General features: G+C 31.5%; 1 protein-coding gene across 2 annotated transcripts in view; it reads right to left on the minus strand.

Annotated features, from left to right (window-relative positions):
* The window catches only part of LOC118200349 (kinesin-like protein KIF21A), a 156,750-nt gene that overhangs the window by 115,420 nt on the left and 15,027 nt on the right, over window positions 1-26,303 (minus strand). For both annotated transcript variants that reach the window (XM_085824243.1, XM_035372309.2), the window contains exons 6-10: window positions 20,182-20,274; window positions 11,165-11,293; window positions 10,823-10,978; window positions 8,254-8,369; window positions 7,966-8,161 (exon numbers count right to left, since the gene is read on the minus strand). In XM_085824243.1, coding sequence (XP_085680369.1) covers window positions 7,966-8,161; window positions 8,254-8,369; window positions 10,823-10,978; window positions 11,165-11,293; window positions 20,182-20,274 — 690 coding nt within the window. The remainder of the gene's footprint in view (window positions 1-7,965; window positions 8,162-8,253; window positions 8,370-10,822; window positions 10,979-11,164; window positions 11,294-20,181; window positions 20,275-26,303) is intronic.

The following is a 26,303-nucleotide window of genomic DNA, read 5'->3' on the forward strand; positions in this document are numbered from 1 at the left end:
GCATAAACCACAATAAAATAAATGAACTCTTTAAAGTTAACTATATGTATTTACCATAGCGACACTTCGGGGCTGGGTTCACTTAACAGCATTACATCAAACTCATTTTATAATTCAGAGTGCACAAAAATTATATCATCTGAAGAATTACCACATGTTGCATTCAAATACTATATAAATCTAAAACGAAGCATAAAAGAAATTAAACAAATAAAAAAGCAATTTTTCGCAGACGATTCAGCGCCGCTTACCTAATGTGCATGTGCTACTAATTAATTCAGTTCTCATCTCACAGCAGGGCAAAAATACATAAAAATTGAAAATGTTTTCATTAAAAATTGAAAGATATAGAAAAACATAAAACACAAAGTACAGTTAAAACAATTAAAAAATCAACTTTTACAATTAAATTGCAGTTTCTATGCAAAAACAAGTTTAAATGTCAATTCCAGAAAGAATTAAGCATAATTTAGTTCGCAGTAATAAAAGAAGACATTACTTTGTTGTTGCGAAGCTTAGTTTCTCTAGATTGGCAACAAGTCCAGTATTCTGCTAAGTTTCAAATGTAAACAAATATGGCTGCTATGGTAAACGAAAATTAGGCTTAGCCCACACTTAAAAAAATGTTTTAAATTGTTGATAATTCATGATTGATTGATTTGATAATTCACAATTATTGCATGCAAGTTAACTAAAGGCATAAAAATCTTAACCAGTACAACATAATTCAATCATTGTTAAAGCAAAAATGCATAATTTACAAACATATAAGAATAAAGAAACTGAGCTCACTGAGCCGAGTAACAGAATAGATATATATATATATTTATATACTTTTGGTATGGCCGATTGCAACCAAAATGGAAAATGCACATCTAAATGTTATATCAGTCCCATGTACAAAATTTCAATGTTCTGAGGCTACTTGTTTTTGAGTTATGCGAGATACGTATGTACGTACAGATGCCACAAAAAAATCTCTTCAGAATTCATTTTAAATCAGTTTTATAGTTTTTTTGGGGAAAAGGAATCCTTTATTCTGTCCTTAAGTACAGATCTCATGCAAACACATTGTTAAATTGCATTCGATAGTGGTCAAAATGGCCTTTTTCATTGAATTATGATACACAAAAGTTTTCCCGATTACAATATTTCCTTTTCACTTTGTACAAGGAAGTAAAAATGTGTAAACATTTAGAGAAATTAGTGAACATTAAAAAATATTAAATGCCCACTTTGCAATGTTTCATGTGTCAATAGCCTTACTAATAATTACTTCACTACACTTTTTCCTTAGCTAAGATAATCAGGATTCCCTTATACCCTTGAAATCAAATATATCATTCACCCTTGAATGATGACCATTGAAATGTATCACCCTTGAATCAAACACACACACAAAAAAAAAAAAAAAAAAAAAGTAAGAAATTTAGAACCAAATTCACAAAGACATGAAAGAAATGAAATTCAAAACCAGTAAAACCCCAAATTCCGTATGAATATGTAAAAAATAATCAACCAATTGTCACCAAACCAGAAGAATTTTTTAAAACTACAGATATGTGAAATACGAAAATTATAAAATTTGATACTGTATCTGGTATCCATAAGTGCAACACAGCCACCAGAGGGCCTCACCTATGTGCCGGCAGCGAGGATGAGGTAAAAGAGGAATATGACAGACAGTTGGTCGTCTATCCCATGCGAAAATGGTAAGGTGTCTCCACGAGAAGGTGGTAAGACGTAGGTCTACATGTGAAGGTGTTAAATATAGAACTGTATGTTTCCACGAGGAGGTGGTAACTTGACTGCATATATGACAGCAAGTGCGAGTAGGCACTAAGCTGCTAAGTTATAAAATTGGTAAAAGCTATCCAGAATCTTGTTTGTATTCAATGGCATTGTGACTCAATTTAATGTTCCTTTTCTCTGTTATTTTTAATTAAATATTGTCTGTGGTGTAGTAAACATTAGAATTGTTTATTTGACCCTAGGATTAACATCTTGGACTCCCCTACCACATACATATATTTATATGCATATATACTATCTACAGTAAGTATTTGGACTCCTGTGATAGAAAAGAAAAACAAAATTTATTCATATTCAATAACTGGTATAGTCTCCACGAGTGGCAGTTACAGCCTCAACCCTCCGAGGCATGCTTTCCACAAGTCCTTATATGATGGCTGTTGGAATTTTCTTCCACTTGGCTTGGAAAAGACATGGCAATTCCTTTACCAATATCATATGGCTGTTTCGCCCCTTAATTCTGTAATCCAACTTATACTAGCAGTTCTTGATAGCATTCAGATTTGGGATTTGGGCAGGTCAGTTCATTCAGTTAACCCCATTGTCATCATACCAAGCCATGGTGGACCTCACAACATGACAGCTGGCAATGTCATCCGAAAATTATCCGAAAAGTAACATGGGTCCAACCTGTAAACTGCCACAAAAAGGAAGCATACAGTCATCCAAAACAGTGCAATAAGCATCAATGCTCAGTTTACCATGAATCTGGACTAAGGGTTCAGTCCATACCAGGATAAACACCCCAAGATCGTTATTCTACCTTTGCTGAACTTTACTGTAGGCAGGAGGCATTCTCCAGGCAGATGCAAGACCTACAACCTGCATCCAAATAGTAGAGGGTTAATCTCGGTTCATTGCTCCAGAAAATTAGTTTCCACAAATCAACGGTCCACTGTCAGTATCGTTTGCACCACATTAACTGAGCAGCGCAGTGGGAATTTTTGATCAAAGGCTTATTGGCAGCAGCACAACCATGAAAACTAAGCAGATGAGCTTTTTTGCAGATGTATTCATCAAAACAACACTCCAGTTGTCTGTTGAAATTCCTCAAGTATGCGGGCCATTGGTTGGCTGTGGTTCTTCCGAATTTCTATTGGCAGCATCCATTGGTCCCTATCTTCCCATTTCGTGGGTCTGCTGACTTGAAGCACATGCCTTTCACTTCCATTCACCTTCCACTTCTGAATCACATAGACCACTGTCAATTACCACAATACCACAATTGTCAGGTATCACAAAAAGGACCTATCCTTAAAGGCTTATCTATTGAGCTGAATTACTTGGGTAATTCAGATCAACAGATATGCCCTTAAGGATAGGCCCTTTTTGTGATACCTGACAATTACACATTTTTTGAAATCAGATAACTCTGCAAATCGTGGCATCTTGCATGCTCTAATGCTAAGGCTGTTTCTTGTATGATATTTAATGGTGGAGGGCGTGAAGTATACATAAGGACACAGATATCGGCATTTGCATGAGTATCCAAATACTTATTGGTAGATAGTGTATAAAATGAAATTGCTTATTACCAAAATTTTACTTATAAGTAAAAAAGGCTATTGAGCATCTAATTTTAAATAATAAGATAGATTCACATACAAAAAACCATCAGTTCCTACTCCTTTTTTTTTTTTTCTTTTCTTTACAACATGAACTTTAACCACCATTACACAGATATGCCAGCATGAAATGTATTTATTTCCTGGCTGGCATGTCCGCATGACAGAGCTTTTTCTCATTCTCCCCCCCCCTTGTCCACCACACATTCTTGTTAAGAATTTTAGTACGTTTTAGAAACTAATATGTTGGGCACAAGATGGTGTTATATGTGCATACGATTTGAGATACATGTAGTTTTGACATTCTTTTCAAAATGAGACAAAGATGACTCATACACAAGTGGATTTGGTTTATATAAACATAAGCTGAAAGGTGTATTCTCAACTGGCAAGTTGCCTTGACAGCTCTTTAAATGTGCATGTGGTATTTATTGCTGAATGTTATGAATTCCCCCCCCCCCTACAGCATTGGGTGTTCTTTTAAAATGTGCACGTGGTATCTATTTATGAATGCCATGAGAACATCTTCCTTCCTTTTTTTCCTATAGCATTTGGTGTTTGACTTTGCAGTCTAGTTTGTAATCAAGAATTATGTCTTGCGCATTATGCAAAATGTTTCTGTTTCGAGAATTACAGTGTTGAAGCCTTGAAAATTTTTAACATATTATGTCAATCTAAATTAAGTTAGAACTGTAACTTCATCATTCATATGGGAAGAGAAACAGAGTTAAAAGAAAGTTCAGGATTATACAAGGAAAGAGTTGTTAAATCTCTATTTGAAGAGCTTTCTGGACAAGGCTATCATTTACATATTTTTCATATCTCCATTATTGGCAGATAAACACTTTTTTAAATTGGACAAATACTTGCGATGTTATAATATAATGAGGAGAAGGAAAGGAATGACTGAAAATTTTCTGCCATTTAAAATGAAAATTGGTGAGATAATGGTTCTGCATGCTTTCAAAGATAGGCAGGAAGTGCTTTGTTCAAATGAAAGTTCAAAGAAAGAGCAACAGCGATGCTTAGTTTTTTTTTTCACACTCCTGCAAAAATCTTTTAAAAAAGTAAATGAACTCTTCTGGATACAAAGACTGTAACGTATGATTACGTGTAGATACCTACTTTAACACACTAAAAATGAATTTTTAAGTAAAATGTTTAGTTGTCAAATGCATAATGTCAGAAGTCACTAACAGGTAAGTAAATACTGAAAAATAATTAATGCACAAAATAAAAATATTTAAATAAAAAAGGCATAAGTATATGAAATGCATTAATAAAAAAAATATACAAGGTACATACCGCATATATACTTACAGAATATCATTAAACAATGCATTCATCTTTTTGCAGTTTCGCAGATTTAGGCTTAGTAGAGGAAAAACCCTCCAGTCCTGCAGAGACACTGAAAGGAACTGCCAGCCTCGGTAGTATGTGTGAGTTTGCGGTTTTCGTTGCAAAAGAATTAATTCAAAATAACACTCAAAGATCTATTTTTTGTGAATTTAATATAATGTTTAAATGTGTGTTTTTAGGCAAGTCTAATTACTCAAGATTGCAGTTTTATAAATAATTAAAGTTACATGAAAATGGTGAGACTTTCAAAATCAATAAATGACTTACAGTGATTTCCTGCACTGCCAAACATCTCAGACCAATATTCAACCATATTTTTTATATATAAATAAAAAAATAATTATCTTTAAAAAATTCTGAATGTCTTCAGATACCATCCACAAAATACTTACACACTGATACATATTTATATATGTATCAGTGTGTAAGTATGTGTATCAGTGTATAATACACTGATACATATTTATATAAGTGCAACATTAATAGTTTTGAACGGCATCATGTCATTATATTATAAGTGTGATGAGTGATAGTACCAAAAAGAACTACAATTTTGAATTTTGTTTGGAACAAGGTGAACTTGTGTGCAGAAAAATGGAATTAACAAATGAGCACTTCCAAGCAATGACTTCTGCAATTTCTAGGTTAAGTCTGTTGCTATAGGAAAACTTCTAACTTCACCTTGCCATATCAAATGCCCCTTGGTATGCAACTAGCTTTAAACTGTTTAGCAAGTTCTGTCATGGATGGCAAAAGCTGGGTGCTGAATAGCATGATCATCACTTTCAAATTTAGAAAGCACAGAAAAATATGAAGAATATGTATCATACCATTATCAAGGAAAAGCAACTGAAATTCATGCATTCCAGGACAGTGATATAAATCAAGTTGTAATTTTGCACCATCACCTGGCTGTTTAGAAGCTTTGCTGCATACTGATTGGTATGCAGACAAACTGATGCTAGTGCAACAGCACACACATAGTAGCCAATGTTGAAATATGAAAGACCAGAGGATTTTCATGCTGCAATGCAATGTCATTTCTAAACAGTTCTACACTGACTTAAATTCATTATGTAGGATTCACGTTATTGAACTTAGTATGATTTTGATGTAAATATATTTATTTAGATATTCTAAATTTTATACATTTTGGATAATTTCATTTTATAAGTTTCTTATACTTTTATGTAGAAAAACCTTGAGTAGAGAAGGAAAGTTTTAATTTCTTTTAAATATGATGAAAGTTCTTTTAAACTAAATTCAGTGGCACAACAGCCCTAGTGGGCCACGGCCAGCAGTGCCCTTTTTCTGCTTTCTTGACCTTTAGGCCCTGACGCACATCAGGATATGCCCTGGCCAAGTAATCGGCTTGTCGCAGGACCTCCGGTGTTTAGTCCCCAACTGTACTCAGTACTCATTTTATTGACCCACTTAAGGGATGAAAGGCTGAGTCAACCTTGCCCAGCCCGAGGATCGAACCCTGGACCTGTAGTACAGCTGCGTAACGCGCTAGCCATTTTGCCACCAGGCGGTCAAAGCTCTTTTAAATACTATGAAAATAAATTAATTCATATACCTACTCTTCTGTGGATAAACTTACTAATGGATCATGTATTGATGTATTGAGCAAAATTAAACACAGATAATTGCACTGGTTAAACATTGGTTGAATCCTCAAAAAAGGCCTATAAACATCTATTCTAAGTCATGACAATCTAGCATAGATGTTTGCAGGTCTTAACTCTGGAATTCGTGCCATTCATGAAAGGGTATGGGAATAGAATTTATACAATTTAAATTTCATCTGTAAATTTTATTTACTGTTGGGAAACATTTTTCTTAGTAAAGGCTAAAAATTAAAAATTGAGAGTCTTCTAGCAAATCCAGTGGAGCTGACAGCTATGCACACATGCGCTATTTTGAGCACAAAACTGCTCGAAAGAATTCATCAAAGGCAGTTCATTGTGAAATATGATTTCATACAGATGATGGAATTTCCAGATATTATAATAAATTCCAGAGCAAACAGCAGATAGTACACTGGAAAACTAACTGATTATCATGTTTGTCAAATGGGACATGTTGTAATAGTATAGCTACAAGGCCATTCTATTATAACTAACAACTGTTTATTTGCCAATGTGAAAGTTTTAAAAAAAAGCTAAAAACTTGAATCAGCATCCACTACAAAAATGCTTCAGGCAACACTGCAGCATGGGCACTGCAGTTTGTCTGCACCTCAAATATCAAAGAAATGACTTCTCATTCTTTCAGGCTCAGAACATCAATATTTTGACTTTTTTTTTTAATTCCTGCAAAGAACAGATATGCAGAACATCATTTCCTACACCTGACTCATTAGTGTTATAGCACACATGAAGATAACACTGGACACCAGTGTATATTTAACTTGCAATGAACCTCCTTTTCTTTTCCTTTGTAAGTAAAAAAGTTCAAACCTTTGCTCACAGGCAACTCAGATTCAACCAAACAATAAAATATTACAGACTATAGCTCGCACATCACAGTGAGCCATAATGGGTAGAGCATAAGAAAAGAGCTAATTAAAAATTAAAAAATAACTGTATCTGAAAGTTATATCTGACCATAGAATGTTATGAAAAGTTTGAGATTTTTATACCCCTATAACAGATGTTGAGTGAGCTACTATGTTCATCAAGTTTGCAAAGTATAATGTCTTTTAAAAAAGAAATATCAAAAGTCATAACATAAATGATAATTTCTCTGCATTAAAAAAAAATTTGTTCAGAAATGTAACTTATCATTCTCAAATATTACTTAGATTTCTAAGCAACATTAAGTTTGGCAATATTGAAACAAGGAGAGACTTGAAAGTTCAAAATTAATAAGATATCAAAATAGTTTTAAGAGTTTTGCAAATTTAACTAGAACTTCGTAATATAAAAATTTGCATAATGCAACACTATGCAGTGCATGCAATAACAAGAACAAAAAATATAAGAACAATAATACATCCTCTAAAGCCAATTCTTATAGCCAATGCAAGCCAAAACACTTTTGGAATGGGTCAGAAAAAGAACAATTGGATAATAATATACCATCAAATAACTGATAAATTACATCTAGGGATTAACTGTCAGCAGTACATAATAGTTAAAAATGCTTAAAACTTAAGCTATGATATATAAAACACACTTTTATGAATTTTATAAATTTCATCAGTAAAACTTAAAACAATATTTACTTGTTTATATTCCATCAACTCTAGCTGAAGTTGCTGTATTTCTCTGCGTAACATTGATATTGTTTGGCTAGATTTGTCTTGATTAACACTGATTTTATTTCGAATATTCTTAGCTCTATTGGCATACTTTAAAGTATTTAAAGTTTCCATAAAATCTCGATCAGATGGAGATACACATGCTATCATTAACGTTTGGCTGAAACATAAATTGAAGCATATTAATTATAAAAAAATTAATGGAACTACATGCAGTAACTTATTTTCCAAATAAAAAGACAAAATATTAACCTGTTTCCACCGAGCGAATCTTGAAGAAGTCTGGTTAACTTTGAATCTCTGTAAGGAACATGTGTGGCTTTTCTTGTTTTATCTCCTAGTGCAGATATCACATTTCCGAGAGCAAGCTACCAAAAAATAAATATTGTGTCAGCAGCTTATCTATAATTAGCATTTGGTAAAAAATTGACACAAAAATTTCAGGACAGAACCAACAAACAGTTTACATAAAATTTCAAGACCCTTTTTTAACATAAAATTCCGAGTTAAAAAAAAAAAAAAAGTTTGTTTCTTCTAGTACTGTAGAAATATGATGAAAGAGGAGGTTCTGTAGCAGAAATTTCAGGGAGAATTTCACACTGCACAGCTACGGCATTTCAAAAGAATTTTAAACTGATTTAAATTCACTTTATGACGTACGATTAACACTGCTTAACTATTTATGACATGATTCTGATGCAATATATGTTACTATTTAATTAGATATTTTAAAACTTATATTTTTTAGCTAAATTCATTTTGTAATTTTCTTGGACTTTTATATCGAGATTATCCTGAGCAAGAATGGAAAGTTTATTTACCAAAGTATTTTAGTATAATGAAAATAAAATCAATAATTATATAACGTGTGACTAAACTTAGTAATATACTATATATTGATATAAAACAGAATTAAATACAAACTTATTAAACATAACCTGAAACTTCATAAAATAAAAAAGTGCTGCAGAGATTCAGATCAAAATAATGCAAATAAAATTTAATAAGGAAATTTATGCCAAAAAACTCTAAAGATGACAACAGAATTTGCACAATTTAAATTTCATTAATTCAATAAATTTAATTTATGAGGTTCAGATGAAAGTTCTTGACCTGACAATGAAACACTGCAGCTTTCAGTACAGAATTATTTTCTACATAATCTCCCTTGACTTCAACACACTTGGTTCAGCACTTCTCCAACTTCGGTATTCCTTCCCGGAAGTGAGAGTCTGGAAAGTTGTGAAAATATTTATTTATGACCCTTTCAACTTTTTCATTGAATGTGAAGCGTTCCCAGAAACAAATTTCTTCAAGAGCAGATCAAAGACTGACGGTGACAAATCTGAAGAAAAGGTGAGATGGCCAAGCAAATCGTAACTCAAATCACACAGATTTCCCATTATCAACACGCCCTTGTACACAGATTCCTTGTCCTGGTGAAAGATGATTTTTTTCTTCATCAAGCCAGGCTTCTTCTTCCAAATTTTGGCATGCAGCAAGTTGAGTCAAAAAGGTTGGAGTAATATTTGCCTGTTAATTGTTCTCCCTCTTGCAAGGTAATCAATTAACAAAATCCCTTTCGCATTCCAAAACACACTGGCAATGATCTTTCCAGCAGCTGCGATTGACTTTGCTTTCTTTGGAGCTGAACTACCGGCTTCCAGCCACTGCTTGGACTGTTGTGTCATTTCTGGCGTGTAGTGATGGACCCATGTCTCATCCATGGTGACAAATCGCCACCAAAAATTGGTAGGATCCCTGCTGAACTGGTCCAAAAATTGCTATGAAAAACATTTGCGAATTTGGTTTTGATCGGTATTCAGCAAATGCGGCATCCATCTTGCACAGAGCTTTTGCATCCCTAATTCTTTATGCAAGACATTTCACACTCTTCCTTTCAATATCCCCACAGCTTCAGCCATCTCACACACCTTTACTACCCTTTACTACTACACCTTTACTACTTTACTAATGTCTAACATGATGTCATGCACTTTTTAGATGATTTCCGGTGTGGTTGTGGTTTGGGGATATCTTTCACATGGGTCATCTTTGAGGGATGTGTGACCACATTTAAATTCAGTTGCCCACTTTTTAATGTTTGACATGGAAGGAGCAGAGTCCCTGTAAACTTCCGTTAACTTTCTAACTAACTAAGGATGAATTTCCTTAGGGCTTAATCCATCCAAAACGAAGAATTTTATGACCATACGATATTCAAGTTTATCCATTTTAACGAATAACATAAAAGACATCTACTGCAAAAATCCATGTAGACAATCTACATGAGAGAACAAGTTGAAAATTGTCATACGAACAAACAACACCTGCACTCATACAAGAAACATAATTTTTTTGTGATTGAAGCACCATCTCTGAGTCAGGCCGAGAACTTTTCACCTTACACTCATATGGCTGGGAAACATCTTCTTCAATAAAGATTAAAAATTAAATCAAAGAAAAGAGACCAGGAAACACGATAAAAACTAGGAGAGTTGGCAGCTATGCTATAGCATAAAAACTGATTTAAAAAATATTCTGATGAATAAAAATTTGCATAACATGAGAAAAATTATGTTCCTACAAGTGGATATCAATGTGTTACTATCTTTAACACAATTATGTATAGAAACTGTATAAATTGTAAGTAAAAAGCAAATGTTAAAATTGCAAGTGGGAGATCATTAAATGGCATTTACTTCAGGATTACATCTAGCCTGTTTAAGAACCTCCCCAAGATGTTTACGCTTCACTATAATTAAGCATCAGATATTCAGTGATTTTCTATAATACAGTAAAAATTAAACTTAAGCCGTACAAGGCCACAGTTAATGGAAATTCCTTCCCGTGCTCTCTCTCCAGTAGCTCCAGTACGTTTTAGTCGCTCTGAACCGGCCAAATCAACAAAATGCAATTTGGACATCAAAGTTTCAAATTCTGTTGAAGATTCAATATCCTCAGCTCCTTCTTCTGACTATAAATAAATAAAACAAATATTATTAATCTTAGAAATTAAGTTACTTAAAAGAGAGAAAATCTGAATAATGAAAAAGAAATTTCTCCAATTTACTTAACTACATTATGGAAAAAAATAACATTTAATTTAAAAAACATTCATGAACAAAATTGTCCACTTTTTTTTTTTTTTAATTTAACATACTTCAAACTGTATAAGTCTTTGTTGTTTGATGTGCAGGGTAAAAATTGCATGTGACCGGGAGGACTGCACATTCATTTTTGTACTTGCTGTTGTTCGCGATAGGGCTCCAATCTTGAGACACTGAAGAGCCTATCAAGATAAATTACAGATTTAAGAATTTTAGGAAATGAGATCATTAGCTTCCTATTATAAAGTTAAAATGCAAGTATATGAAATTAGATCAAAACAATACTTAGACATATATAAGTACCAAATACAAAATGGAAGATTAATTAGAATAAATTTTTTATCAGGTTTATCAGAAAGTTTTAGTAATGAAATTATAAGAATAAGTAAATTTACAATGGATAAAACAGTTCATCTACAAACAGAAATTTTCAAAGTTTATTGGAATATTAAAAATGGGGATTTGAACAAATGCCAAGTAAAATTATGCTTTACACATACACTTAAAATAAACAAATCAAACAGTGAAGAGGAGACTGAATGGAAAAGTGTTCTGTGTAATAACAAAATTATCCATACACAAGTAAAATTCTCAAACAAACGCATTTTTACAAACGCACTTTTGTATATATTTTAATAAAAAGGCCAGCACAGTTCCACAAAGAGTATGATCTCTTTGTTACTAGCAAAAGTCAACTATACATGGGACTCAAATTCATAAAATATAAACAGAATAATCACTTAAAACTGCAAAGCTTCACATGTGCACATGCAATATCATAAAAGTGAGAAAGATAAAAAAGGAAGCATTAAAGAAAGCAAGTCCTCACTTATTATTGTTTTTGTTAACTACTCTAAATTTTTATTCTGTTAAAACTGCCCTGAAAAAATTTATGAATCAGATTTCATAAGAGTGCTGACTTTTTATCACATGCATAAATTTTAATTAGATTTTCAATTCTAAGCAACATGATTGTGGCTATGTGCACATTACCTAACCTAAAAGTCATTTTTTACTTTTCTCCTTAAATTAAGAATCACCCGTATAATGATATAGTATTGAAACATTTGTAGTACCATAGCATAAATGCTGCTTCCCACTTAGAACAATGAGAACAGTGAACAATCAGCCATCCTCAAATTTTCTTCCTATGAAAAATTAAAACATATTGGAAACAAAAGATTCTTTCTCTGTAAGTATTTTGTACTCAAATCAACATCAAAAGGTTTACTTTAGCAATTTTTGTTAATTTTGTGAATTTTACTTAATGCATCTCAAACAGCAGCAACAGTCCATAAGCTAATTTTGAAGTTCACTAAAATAATTCAGACACTGTAGCTAACACAGCCTTGCCAATTATAATATTTGATTAGAAAAAGCAAATAAATGACATAAGATGAACAAAACACACTGTTGTAAAGATTTATACATAACTAAGTATGTGACAGTTACAATGCATTAAAATTTTTATTTTCCAAACATTATATTCAGTAGCACTTAAAAACGCCATGTATATAATAATTTGCAGTTTTTAGAATCTATGACAGAACTGCAAATACTGTATTCATAATTTGGCATGCTGCCAATAACTCTGGCAAAATAACGAAAAATTTAGTGACTTGGCTGAAATTACCAGAGATTTTGAGATAAAATTTTATGCTTTTTCCTGGGGCAAACTGAAATATTTTCACCTTAGAAATTTACAATTTTAAATTTACTTCAAATAATAAATTATTAATTTTAAAATCTAAGTGTTCAACAATACCTTTCTCACAATATGATGTAATGAATAAAATATTACATGAGCAAAAAATTATCACCACATACATTAATTCAGTCCAAATAAAATTCTGCACATGATTTTTATGAATATTTTAGTGTTAATGGAGCATAAAATCAAAAGCTGTGATTTTATTTCTGATACATTTCATTAAAGATCTAAGATTAGTTTATGACTAAATATAATTTTAGGTTCACTCATCATGTTTAATGAAGGTATGTTGTGTAAAAAAAGAAGGGTATAATTCTATATCTTCTATTCTGGGTCGATTGACAAAATTCAAATTGCATTTTTCATGTCTCGAAAGAGCGGTTTTAGGATATGTATTAAATTTATATATAGCACTGTTCTAATATAAGTATTTTGATACAAAATCGGACTCTTTCTGAAACGGAATGCCAATATTTTTTTTCCCATATTTTGATTCTATGAATCAAATTATGCCAAATTGACAAGTTTTGTAAAAATCACAGGAGTAGTTTTTAAAAAATTAGCTCTCAAAATTTAATTCCTCAATGAAAATTGAATTTGGCATATATTTTGTTAATATCACTTTTTTATTAAACTTATTTTATTCTTCCTTTCACATTTTGAAATTTAGGTTCCTTCTAAATAAAATCCGTCTTTTTAAATAATTTTTATAAATTTTTGAAAAAAATTTTGAATTATAACCTATAAAATTTTTAACATCATCCATTAAAAAATGGTACCCGACCTCATTTGGGTACCATTTTTTAAAAAATAGTTCTTATTTAAAATATAAACATATTAATTTCAGGATAAGCATATTAATGTGTAAAAACAGTTTCAAAAATAATGCTAAGTAATTTTAATTTTGAAAAATTATAAAAGTGATAATTTTTGCTTAAATTCTGCCTTTACGGCAACAATGACAGTGAACAATGTATGCATAAATATACAGTTTTTTTAATTTGTATTTATGTTTACATTTGTTGTGTATGCAGTAAAGGAACATAATTAAGAAATATTCATATATTCTTCAGATATGTCAAAATGTATAGTATTTACTGTATATTTTCTCGTTATCGCAATCAAAATCTAAAAAGAAAAAGTCATAGTTCAACTTATAATTAATATTTGTAAAATCTTCTGCTTCAGAGCATGCATCACATTATATAAAACATATATTGAAGTATCATTTAATTTTATCCATAAAATTTTGAGGTGTTACTGTTACAATTAGCAATATTTACAAAAAATTGCATTTTTCAGAAAACAAGTTTAAAGTTTTTATAACACAATGTCTCAATGAAAGAAAAGTTCCTGACAATTAAAATTCTCCTGATTTGTAAGTTACACCTTGCTTTTTTTTCTTACACACATCGTGCTTTTTCTTTTGAACAGCAAGTAATTTTTTTCTTTGTGTTTTCGCAAAACTTGTGGAATGTCGCAAATAGTCGTAATTCCGCACTTTGTCAAGTTTTTTAAATCCCTGCTGAGTGTAAAATCCCGGACACATATCTAACCTTGAAAATACTTCAAGCAAACTAGTAAATCCATCGTTAAACACTACAACACTTACATTTGCTCCAAATATTAATATTCGCAAGTTTACGAACGTTTCTTTCGGAAAAATTTGCCATAACATGCCATTAAACATTTGTTGGCATTTTGAGTTTTGCCATGTATACATTTTTTTAATAATTCTTGTGTACACAACTCCATATATGTAGGTTTAATTAAATTTAAAATATGTGTTGGTATACCAGAGGATTTTGGTTTGATCTTTTTCTTTTCTGCAATTGCATGCTGATAGTTGCACCAACTCGTTATTCCAGGAGGACACTGGCCATGCATCGGCTTCGAAGAAAATTTCCAACATTACTTCTAATTGCAATGCCATAATAGTTCTGCAGTTTATCAATAAAAGAATGAGTCAGTTTACCCTTTCCTTTGAATCCAGGAGTGGAATTTTTTACTTTTTGTAGTCTACTACCAAGCCTTTTCCGTACTTGTCCAATGCATTCCAGTTTCTTGACCGAATCTTTACCATATATATCTTTCAGAGTTAAAAATCCTTTAGAATCCCCATCCCCATAATACTCCACGTACTTCAGCATTTGTAATTTGATAGATCGTTCAAAAATGCGATAAGAAACAACCGCTTCCACACCTGAAGCCGATCCTTTATAATTTGCAGAACAATTATGCTCCGCTTTAAGTATGTCATGCTGAAGGTTGCATTCCATTTTGTTTATTTTGTTGCAAATGGTACAAAACTTTGACATAACTTCCAAGTGACGCACTTTGCCAGTGTCAATCAACAAAGCAGCAACACATCCATTTAATGATGAATATCCTCTCCGCTGCCATGTCCCATCTACAGATACACTGCACTCAGTTACATTTTTTGTAGAATGTTTAGTTTTAGAAATTTTTTTAATGTCATCAGCAGCTTTCAGTCATTTGACACAGAAGTAACAGCACTAAACAGTTTTTCTTGAATTCTTTTATATGATGTGTTTTGTGGAGGCATTGGTAAATTTAACACTGCACAAAATCTTTTCGCTGCAGATATACCTTTTCCAATCATCCTCATACCAAACACAAATCTGTTATTAATATCCAGTGTTGTGCCACTTTTCTCAGATGATGTAAATGCTTTCTTAAAATTACACTCCTTGCAAGTCAATAAAAAGTATAAAAACAAACCAAATCGAGAATTTTCGGAAAAAATCAAACCACATGATATAAGCAGTTAGGGCAGCAAAGTAATGATAAAACGTTTATTAAAATCGAAATATCAATAAAACGATTGCCTGTCATACCACTGCTTGAGTTTGCATCAGAGAGCTTAGTATCAGTAGACAACGTGTTAGCTTCACATCTGTCAAATAAAACATTTTTTGTATGCTGGTTACCGCAAAACTTCCCCTTTTTAGACCTTTGAGACCTCCACTTGGCCATTAGGAATATTTAAAAGATGAAATAAGAACTTAATATCACAAAAATAATAAAGAATTAGGACAAAAATTTACAAAATCTTTAAGCGAGAATGCTATCAACTTTGTAAACATAAAAATGTAAACATTAGCTTGTTGCCAAACTAAATACAAAATTAAGGGGGAAAAATTATTGTCAGATTCTTAAAATGTAATACAAAATATCTACAATTAATACGGTTTATAATTTACAAAATCTTGATGAAAAATAAGGTTTCTAAATAGGTACGTCTCTTTAAAAACCCACTTCCGGTCCAGAACAGTTGAATTTCCGGTTTACTCCGTTACAGAAAAATGTGTATACCTTCACTTCTAATTAACCTATCAACAAGCAAAAAGTTGCATTTGATAGCTAAAGATGTATTCTTTAATGTAATATAATAAAAAAATCAGAATTTTGACCAAAAATCGTCTTTTGTACGAGGTCGGATACCTTATAGAAGACATATTTCTAGGCACACCTGCAAAAAATTCAGAGTTTTTTATTCAAAATTTTCTAAGATATACATGAATTTACATATTGGCACATTTTGAAAGTTGGCATATTTTTTATAAGTGATAATAACGCTCTTTGGTAAAATTATTTGAAAGTATGAAAGATGATTTTTTTCTGCCTATCTGCAATGAGAAAAAGGAAAGGAAAACAGGTTGCTATAAATTAAGAAGTTCGCCAAGTGAATTATTCTTGGTGCAAACTAAAAAAAAAAAAAAAATGCAAATTAAATTTTTAAATTTCTCCATAAATTTCACACCTAATTTTTCAAAATTTAGTATTTAGGCATAATTTGAGTCGTTGAATCGACATATGGAAAAAATCAGCATGTCATTTCAGAAAAAGTCTGATTTTGTGTCAAAATATCTATAATAGAACAATGCTATAAATAAATCTAATATATATCCTAAGTCACGCTTTTGAGACATGAAAAACGCAATTTGAATTTCATCAATCAGCCCAGTAGAATGGGAAATACAGTCAAAAGTCTTTAATCCGGAGTTGGAACTTCGGCGATTCCGGATTATAGATAATCAGTTTAAATTTGGTAAGATGGCATGCAGAAATTATAAAATTAAAAATATGAAACTGTAATTTATGAAATAAAGAACAATTATGATCTAAAGAGTATCAAAATTTAAAAAAAAAAAAAAGCTTAATATTTATTTGTTTACTTTATTAAGCATTTCTTTCAATGTAAGTTGTTTAAGTTGCTTTAATACTTTCTCTTTAATTCTATAAACAGACATAATTTCTTGTTCAGTTACAAAGTTCCGCTGTTCAAGTTCTATAATTGCTGTGTCAAGAATACCAACTAATTTGTCAATCAAAATGTTTTCGTTTTCAATAACCTCTGCGCACTTTCTTCACTATCGGAAGCAAATTATAATGATGAGGAATTTGGTTTAAATCATATCAAAGACGGAGTACATCGAGATGAAATACTACATTTAATAAGGAATTATACGCCAAATAAAATAAAAACCATCAGCCCTGAAGATAAGGATAGTGCTGACAGATCAACTTCCAATTCATTGTGTGCCGCGACGACATTGTAATGTGGCTCGACAAAAAGTGTATTTTATTAAAACGTGCTGCTGTAACTAATAGTAACATAGGATGGTATATTATTGCGTGCTATGCTGCAGAGTTTTCTTCCTTTTAAAAAAATAGTTATGATGGTATTTAAATAATTATTCGCAGCATATAACTGTTGGACGGATAGCATTTCCATCAGTTTCATGTAATACAGATTTAATACAAATACATAATACAAAATTTCTCAAACAAAAGCCGTCATCACATAAAATTTTGAAGCTTTAAAATTCTTTTGATATGTTTCTTTCGCTCAGCTTTTGTGTATAAACAAGCTTCTTAATATGAGTGTGTACGTGTGTTCAGCTTCATGTCATTTTTTTGTTTCCCTGAAATAAAAATATCATATTTTTTATCATATTGGAGATAATCTCTGTTTTCTGCATAAATGATATTTTAACCTATCATATATATAATTTTAAAGCACATATTTCATTTTAATTAGTGTGATGTATCAATATGCTGTGCATGAATTTCTGTCTACCTGAATGAGTGTTTTCTGGTTGCACTTGAAGTAATAGAGATTCATGTCGAATCCATATACATACATATGTAATTAACCCTTTCAGGATGGGCGTCCCATATATGCATTCCCTAAGAACGTCTTTTACAGCCGGATGTCCCATCCATGCATCACTAGAGATTGCATTCAGAGGACGTGTGATTCAGAGGACATATGCATTTTAAGGCAGAACGTTTTTATGAAGGCTACTAGATGGCATCCTATGTTCATTACTTTTGAAATGAACACAGTTTTAGGTCCTTGACCTTGAGTTTGATATATTCTGCTTGACTTTGGTATTTTACTCATCAGTTGTTGCGAGGGGGGGAGGGAAAACGTAAACAGAGGTGGGCTTTTTAAATCGATGTGTGCTAATGAAAACATTCTCGTGTCTGATTTATATCCAATTCCTCTACTGTGCGGAGTTTTTTTACGTTTTGCATTGCCTTCAGATATACTTCCGTTTCTTCTCTTTTTATTTAGGAAAGCCTCACCTCCAGTCTATTATGGCGGGAAGGCGCTATTTATCAGAGGAAGAATATCCTCATATGGTTAGTGAACCATTTACTAACGCAAATGAGAGTAATTCCTTTTCTAAAGAGTTAAAAAGTGATACTTTTTTTTCCTAAGAGTTAGAAAGTGATACTTCTCTGTGCTTCGAGATTTACCACACTCGTCTTCCTTTTAAATTTTGTTACTTCTTACAGTAAATAGTCTTTATTGCTTTGTTTTATTAATTCAGAATCAAGTAGCTGACAGTTATATATGAGAAAAGAAAAATGGGATAACTTGAAATTCCATGCCTTCTATCTAAGTAAAAATATTTTTATTATAAAGAAATGCATAATTTCTGACTACTACAGATTTACTGTTTTTAAATTTTGCATATAATAAGACAATTATTTGTCTCGGGTACCATTCTGCTCATTGTTAACCTCACAAAGCATAGTGGAATAGTAGCGCCATCTTGCGGTCAATAGAAATTTCACGGAGGCCACCAAAAACACAAAAGAATATTTTCACACTGGCAGGCCTCAAGTATAAGTTGGCCTTGCTTTAACACAAGAGTGGTACAGACAAAAAAAGAGGTACCAAGCTAATATGCAAATGGTAACACATTTCCACAAAAAGAGCAACAAATCACTTAAAAGAGGAAAAAAACATCCATCATCAAACACTACCTTTTCCTAGAAATTCTTATGTAATTTTTCTGCACTGTTGTTCCCATGTACACAATGATATTGTTGAAAAAAACAGACTTGCATGATTTTGGTATTTCGTACATTGTTGTTCTTGTCATATGCACGGTTATCTGTTTTCTCTTTAAAAAAAAAATTAGATAACTGTCTTGTTAAAAAAAAATTAGATAACTGTAAGTTTGATTGTTTAAAAAATACAACTTCATACAATGCAAATCTCTACTGTTGGACGAACTACAATATTTCTGAAGAAATCCAATGTTTTATTCTTCTCTTAAGCCAGCAAACTTAACAATCTCATTATGATTCCTTACAAGAACAATAAAATGCAAAAATAAACACTAATCAAAACAATTACTGTTGAATTTGAATTTCAAACCCTGCACTTTTCTGCAGCATTCGCGCTCATAACTGGGTTGCCATATAATACACTTTGGTGATGCCATTGTTTAGTAACATTGTTCATTGCTTCGAGATTACTTTTCCTGGAAGGATAATTAGGAGGAAAAAACTTAAGAAACAATCTTTATGTCATACAAATGTTTTAAACATCTATTATAAGATACAGTGTATTGAATTCAGTATATTTTAGATAATCATAGCCACATCCATTCATTATCAACTGCATACATGTGTTGAGTCTACACCCATTTGCCATTTGACAGTAGGTCTGACTGATGATCTTAATTAAAGCTACTTGAGGTTACTTTGAGGTTGTAGGACTTATATTACGAGCATCCTGAAAAATCATGCTAGGGATAATTTTCTAATTAGGTCTTATCTTCAGAAAAACATTGCACACACCAAATACTAAGTTATAATACTTAAAATCTTATTTTTGTGTTTTAATTTTGACCTTCAATTCAAGACTTAATTGTTAATATATAGAGTCACTTAATAGCACATTTACTAAGAGTAAACATCTCTAATAAAGTTACATTGTCAGATAATCACTAATCCATGTAGGAAAATATGTTAAGATGTCCAAAAACCAAATTTTTAAAGAAAATAAAAAAAACTATAAAATACTGAGCTTACTTCACTAGCTGACGATACTGTACGTGAAGTTAGGCCAACTGTATATATTTGACCACAAGTATCTTCATGAATTCTTACAGGTGTTCTTTTAGACTAAAATGTACGGAAATTAATGTATTTCATTACATAAAATGAAATATTTAGATGAAAATTGCTACACAAAACACATTTAAAAGATTGATCCAAATAAATCAAAATTAAATTATTAATTTATTTAAAGAGAAAACACTTACACTTATGAATATAAACCTAAAATACAAATAAGCCTTAAATCTCAAGTAATTGTTTCATGCAATTTTTATAAAACCAGACTTAAAAACTGTATTTAAAAAAATGTTAAGATAGATTTCACTAAAAAGATCATGATTATGCAATATCTGCTAATACTTTATTCTGCAAAGAAAGAATGCAAAATTTCCTAAAATGAAAATTTCTAACTAGAAAGTGCTAGACAATTAGCTGCCTTATAGGAGAAGCCGTCACAAAGACTTTCTAAGGGAAATTTGCTTAACACGTTGAATAACCACAAAAACACGGCCAACCAATTTATTTAGCTCCTGATAGCCAAATGCAAAACAAATGTCATTCAACACTTTTTTTCAACTTTTCAATTACATAATCCAGCAATTTTAAGAGAAATACTGTTCTATACTGTTCTTGTACTTAAGAGAAACTAAGCATTGAAATATTAACTTAAAATTTATTAATTTTGAATCACAAAAATATTTAAAATACAAGAATTTAATTTGTTGCTATTACCTGCATTTTATATTAATCAGATTTTAAAACTTATACCTTTATTTTATTGTTACTAGGTTGGCCCATAAATTCTGTCCCCCCCCCTTCTTTCGAAGTTTTGGTTTTTTACAAAAATGCTTGAGAAATGAACAACAAATCAATCAATAATGTATTCTCCACCCGTCTTTACAACTTCTTCCCAACATTCAACAAGCTGTTCAATGCCTCAACAGTAGAAATCAAGTCTTTGAATCTCCATCTCTTAAGAGCAATTTTGAGCCATCGTAAGAGGCACTTCTTCTTTGCCATACACTTCACAAATCTCATGAGCAGCTCCTGTGGCTTTGGCATCTCGATTAAACGCAAAACATGGAAGGTGTCAAAAATGCTCTTTTTTATCGCCTTGACACTTCATTTTAATGCCATGAAATGAATGAAAATTATATCACATTAAAAAAAACTGAACATACTATTCTGTAGAGCACAAAATTCTCTATTGAATAGGATAAAGTACACTGCCAAAATATTTTATTTTTCACAGAAACTTTTCACTTAAAAAATGCCAGGACTTAATGAGCCAACCCTTTTCTTCTGTAGGCAATAACTTGGTTCATTTAAGAGTCCAATAACAGACAGCCATCATATTTGATTTTAATTTTCTATTATATCTCGTTTCTATAGGAAATTTTTCTTCCTGCTCATCTTTAAATCTTCAGGGAAAAAATTCACATATGAACAAAGAAAATGCAACTCAAATGAGATATTACAACCCAAAGCTTTATTGGTTGAAAGCAATTCATCTTTGTGGTATTCATTTCTTCTTTTCTATAAGATACTGCACTTCATATATCCTAAGCTCTACTACCAGTTTTATTTTAACAGTTCCTAAAATTAAGATCTCGGAAAGTTGTAATATTTGCGATCCAATAATTTTAAACACTTCAAAAGAAAATTTTTAAGGTGTTTATCATTTTCATTTCATGACCTGGCAAAACAAAAAGCACTACCACTTGAGAGGGAAGTATTTTTTGACAGCCTTATGAGCAAGCATTTCAAAGAAATAAATGCATAGGCATATCTTCAACATTTAATATTTTTCTTTATGAAATAAGATTAATTTATAGCAAAATATCACAGCAAATCTTTATCCCTACTTGGCTCCATTTTGAACAACTTTTTTTCTAATGGCTTAACATATTCTCAAGGATATGTATCAAGAATGGCTGAACTCATTAATAATTTCAGTGGCCAGAATGCATCATGAGAAGTAAACCAATATAGTTCTAAGTCTGAAATCCAAAATCATCTAATCGCCACACACAAAAAAATAAAAAATTCTAGGAATGGAGAATATAACAAGAAGAAGCAGAGTGTCATAAATGTGAATGATTTATCTTGTGACTAACTGAGATTCCTTCATGTCACTTTAAAACATCTGCTGGCTAAGGAGTCGCACTGTGGCTGATAACAGTACACTGATTAATATTGTACTGATGTTGACCAGAATTCCACTTTTAACCCTTGAGTCATCTGCTTCTGGCATAATCTCTATGGGGCCTAAATTCTACTGCCCTAGGGTTCCCCTAAGCTTTAAAAATTGTGTCATTCCTAATTTTTGCTGCTTGAAGCTCTTCTAAATTCTAAAATTTTTGCCACCCCTAAATTCTAGTACCAAGTGCAGCTGTGCTGGTTGTCCTGCATTGGCCTTATGGAGAGAGGAGATTATAGCACTTTTTAACTGATCTAAACACTAAGTGAATCCCTAATTTTGCCATATCTACATGTCATCTTACTAGATTTAAGCTAATGATCTAAAATTCAGAAGTTTCCGAATTTTGAAATCACCAAAGTCCTGAATCTAGGATTTTATACTATATTATATTCACAAGAAGATGGGAAGAACATCTGCAAATAATTGAGTCTTATGCAGAAGCCGAACCCGCATCCAGGGGTTCAGACTAACAGTCAGCTTCTGTAGACCACTATCAGAGCCATTCCTAGGTATATCTTCATCTGAAGCAAGAGGACAAATGCATGTCCCTGTACATATATAATACAAATTTGTAGACTCATTAGAATGTTTTTAAACCAGGAAGATGAAGAATCAGCAATACCCTCCCTGAAAACTGATCTCTGGACCTGCCAACTGCCAGCCAGATGTATTTCTAATTATACTGCAAAGGCATGTAGTAAGGTAGGAGAAAATTCCTTACATTCTTCTCCACATAAAAGGTGACTAGGGAGGAGGGCAACTAGTCTCCAAATCCAAGTCATAACAAATTATTATCCACCTGCCATCACCCTGTTATTTTTATTTGGGCACTACTTCTAGAGTCATTAGAACTTTCTGAAGATAGGAAATTTGAAAAATCATGACGAACTTCAAACCTCTTGATTGTCAACTGGATATGCTTCCAGTGGCACCATGAAAGCACTTTTATATTCAATAACTGCAAATGTTGAATAAAAATAATGTAACTCTTAAAGTTAACTTTTAATCCCATTTTTTTATATCCAGAAAAATAATGCATTAAATATTTATAATGTTAAAATGAAAAAAAAAAAAAAAAAAATTCTTTTAAGATTCAATCAAAATAAATAACTTTATACATAGAAACACAATTAATATTGAAAGATATGTACTAATTTTCAAATCTATGTTTTTTAATTCATTTTTTTTCCTTTAATCACAGAAAACTCAGTAATTTTGTCAAAATTTATTTAGTTACTTAATTTATGTTCTGTACAGAGAACAACTTAGTTTTGGGGTGGGCCAGGTGAAAGGTTTATGTTATATTTTGTTATTTTAAATTCACTGGAATTTCTTTTGTCTGACAACAATAAAAACATTAAAAAATATTTGTAATGAAATTTTCAATTTTGGATTTATTGAACAAAACTGTGTTTGTGAATTAACTTTAAAAGATCTTATAGCTGCTTTTGAAACTAAAAGTTTGTTCATTCTTAACTGGTAATTACTACTAAAACGTTAATAAAGTTGAGCACAGCTCACTGGGTCCCTTGGAATACAAGATTAAATACATACAGCACACATAGTAAATAAAATATTATAAATCTGGCTCATAAACTATGCACTATCTCTAAACATAAATATTAACAAAAGCCAGAAGGCATTCACCAAAACCAGTATAATTCAGATAGGGAAAACCATGACAGCAACCTTGCCAAAATTTTCTCTCCCTAAATTACACTGTTCTTCACTATTTAAAACACTCCGAATTTCAGTTTCATTCAATTAATACTGGTAACTTTGCCAAAATTCTCTCCCTAAATTACACTTCTCCTCACTATTTAAAACACTTCTAATTTCAGTTTCTGGAGGTTCTAGGAGGAGGGACAGATGTACAAGATAAAAAAATAACACATTAATTACAGTTTCATAAAAACAAAAAAAAAAAAAAAAAAAAAAAAAAAAAAGAATATTTGGAAAAGGAGAAGCCACTTAATCTATTTGCATTCTAGGAAATGAAACTGAAATGAGATTTATATAATATTCAGTAGTGATTATATGTTTAAACATACACATTGCTAACTGCGCAGTTTGGAAACAGAACTGAATATGGGAAAACAAGGTAGACTTGAACCACAAATCTCTTTCAACAATAAACAATATTTGAAAAATGTAGCTGAAAATTGCTATATGTTATATTTCATTTCCAAATTTTTTTGTTTTTAGCCACATTGAGATACATATAAGGTAAGGTAATCATGCAAATATGTTAATCCATACTAATAATTTTACTGTTTATTGTTTCGACATCATGATGAGTCAAACATAAGCTTAGGCAAAAGTCTAATTGAGTAGATGATTGAATAATATGGTTAATGAAAATCAGAAAGTTGATCATACAACATTCAGAATGACATGCAGTGTCAAGAACATAGTGCTCTTGTTATTGTTTTAAATATGATATTTTAACACAATGCTTTTCAAAGCGGTCGGAGTTAAATATTATAATTTCCCTTTTAAAAAAGTATTTTAATTTTTTAAAGTTAATCTGGCACCCTTCCTAACCATTTACCTCAGGCAATTGCCTCACCCTGATCATTACCCCCCAAGGCAACTTAGCTCATTTTAAATATAAAACTGTTTCTCATGTTTAAATGCAAATACATTAATGCGGTTTAGCAATGCTGTGGAAAAGTATACTGATTTATAATCGCAAAAATGCATTTATTATACATAAATATAATATTATAATACATAATTAAATACATTATAATTTATCCTGAAAAGCTATATAAAAACATGTATACAAGTGGACATTTATTTCTTTTATTCTCACAGAAATTTTATGGCAGTCACCTTAAGAATAAATTCAGAGCAATTTTTCTTATTAGCTATTTTGTGTCAAAATAATATATACCAGCATAAATTCCTTGTACTGTTAGCAAATTCCAGAAGAACATATTTTACACCCAAGATTATATAGCATGAAAATATGCCACAATTTTCCTTCACAAAATGGTGGAACTTTGAATTAAAAAAAAAATGAACTTCATATCAAAATGGAAATTTTGCTTGCTAAAACCAAAAAGGATTATATGCATGATTGGCAGAGTATGATGCATTCTGAAAATGACTTCCAATACGGTGGCTGTGCTAATATGTAGGCTTCATTAGACTCTGATGAACTATGTTCTATAATCTCTGATTTCAAGAATTGAAGTATTTAATTAATTATGTTATATATTTTTCTCCATAACATGGAAATCGTAATATCAGAATTTAATCTTGAATCTTCAAGACAGGAATGAAAGATTCTTTATAATGAGTAATCTCGCTTTAAGTGTTTTGAAATACAGTACAAAGTCCGTAATCCGGACGTCCATCATCCAGAACAATCTATAATTCGGCCTCAAAGCCACAAACTTACGCATGCACGTTTAATGAGCACGTCCGCTACGCATGCATGTTTAATGAGCACGTCCGCTACGCATGCACATTTAATGAGCACGTCCGCTACGCATGCACGTAAAGAGTTTACCCATGCACACTCTTCCGATAGTCGAGAAAGTGACAGAGAGGTTATTGAAAACAAAAAAATTTCGATTGACAACTTAGTCAGTATTCTCGACACAGCAATTACAGGACTTGAACAGTGGCACTTTTTAACTGAACAAGAAATTACGTCTGTTTACAGAATTAAGGAGAAAGTATTAGCACAAAAAACGAAGCAACTTAAACAACTTACATTGAAAGAAAGTAAACAAATAAATATTAAGCTCTTTTTTTTTTTTTTTTTTTTTTTTTTTTGTAAATTTTGATATCCTTTACATCATAATTGCTCTTTATTTCATAAATTATGGTTTCATATTTTTAATTGCCATCTTACCAGATTTAAATTGATGATCCGGAAAAA

This window comes from Stegodyphus dumicola, chromosome 9 (assembly GCF_044657685.1).
Source record: "Stegodyphus dumicola isolate Sdum_Otavi_A_Nest chromosome 9, ASM4465768v1".
NCBI lineage: Eukaryota > Metazoa > Arthropoda > Arachnida > Araneae > Eresidae > Stegodyphus > Stegodyphus dumicola.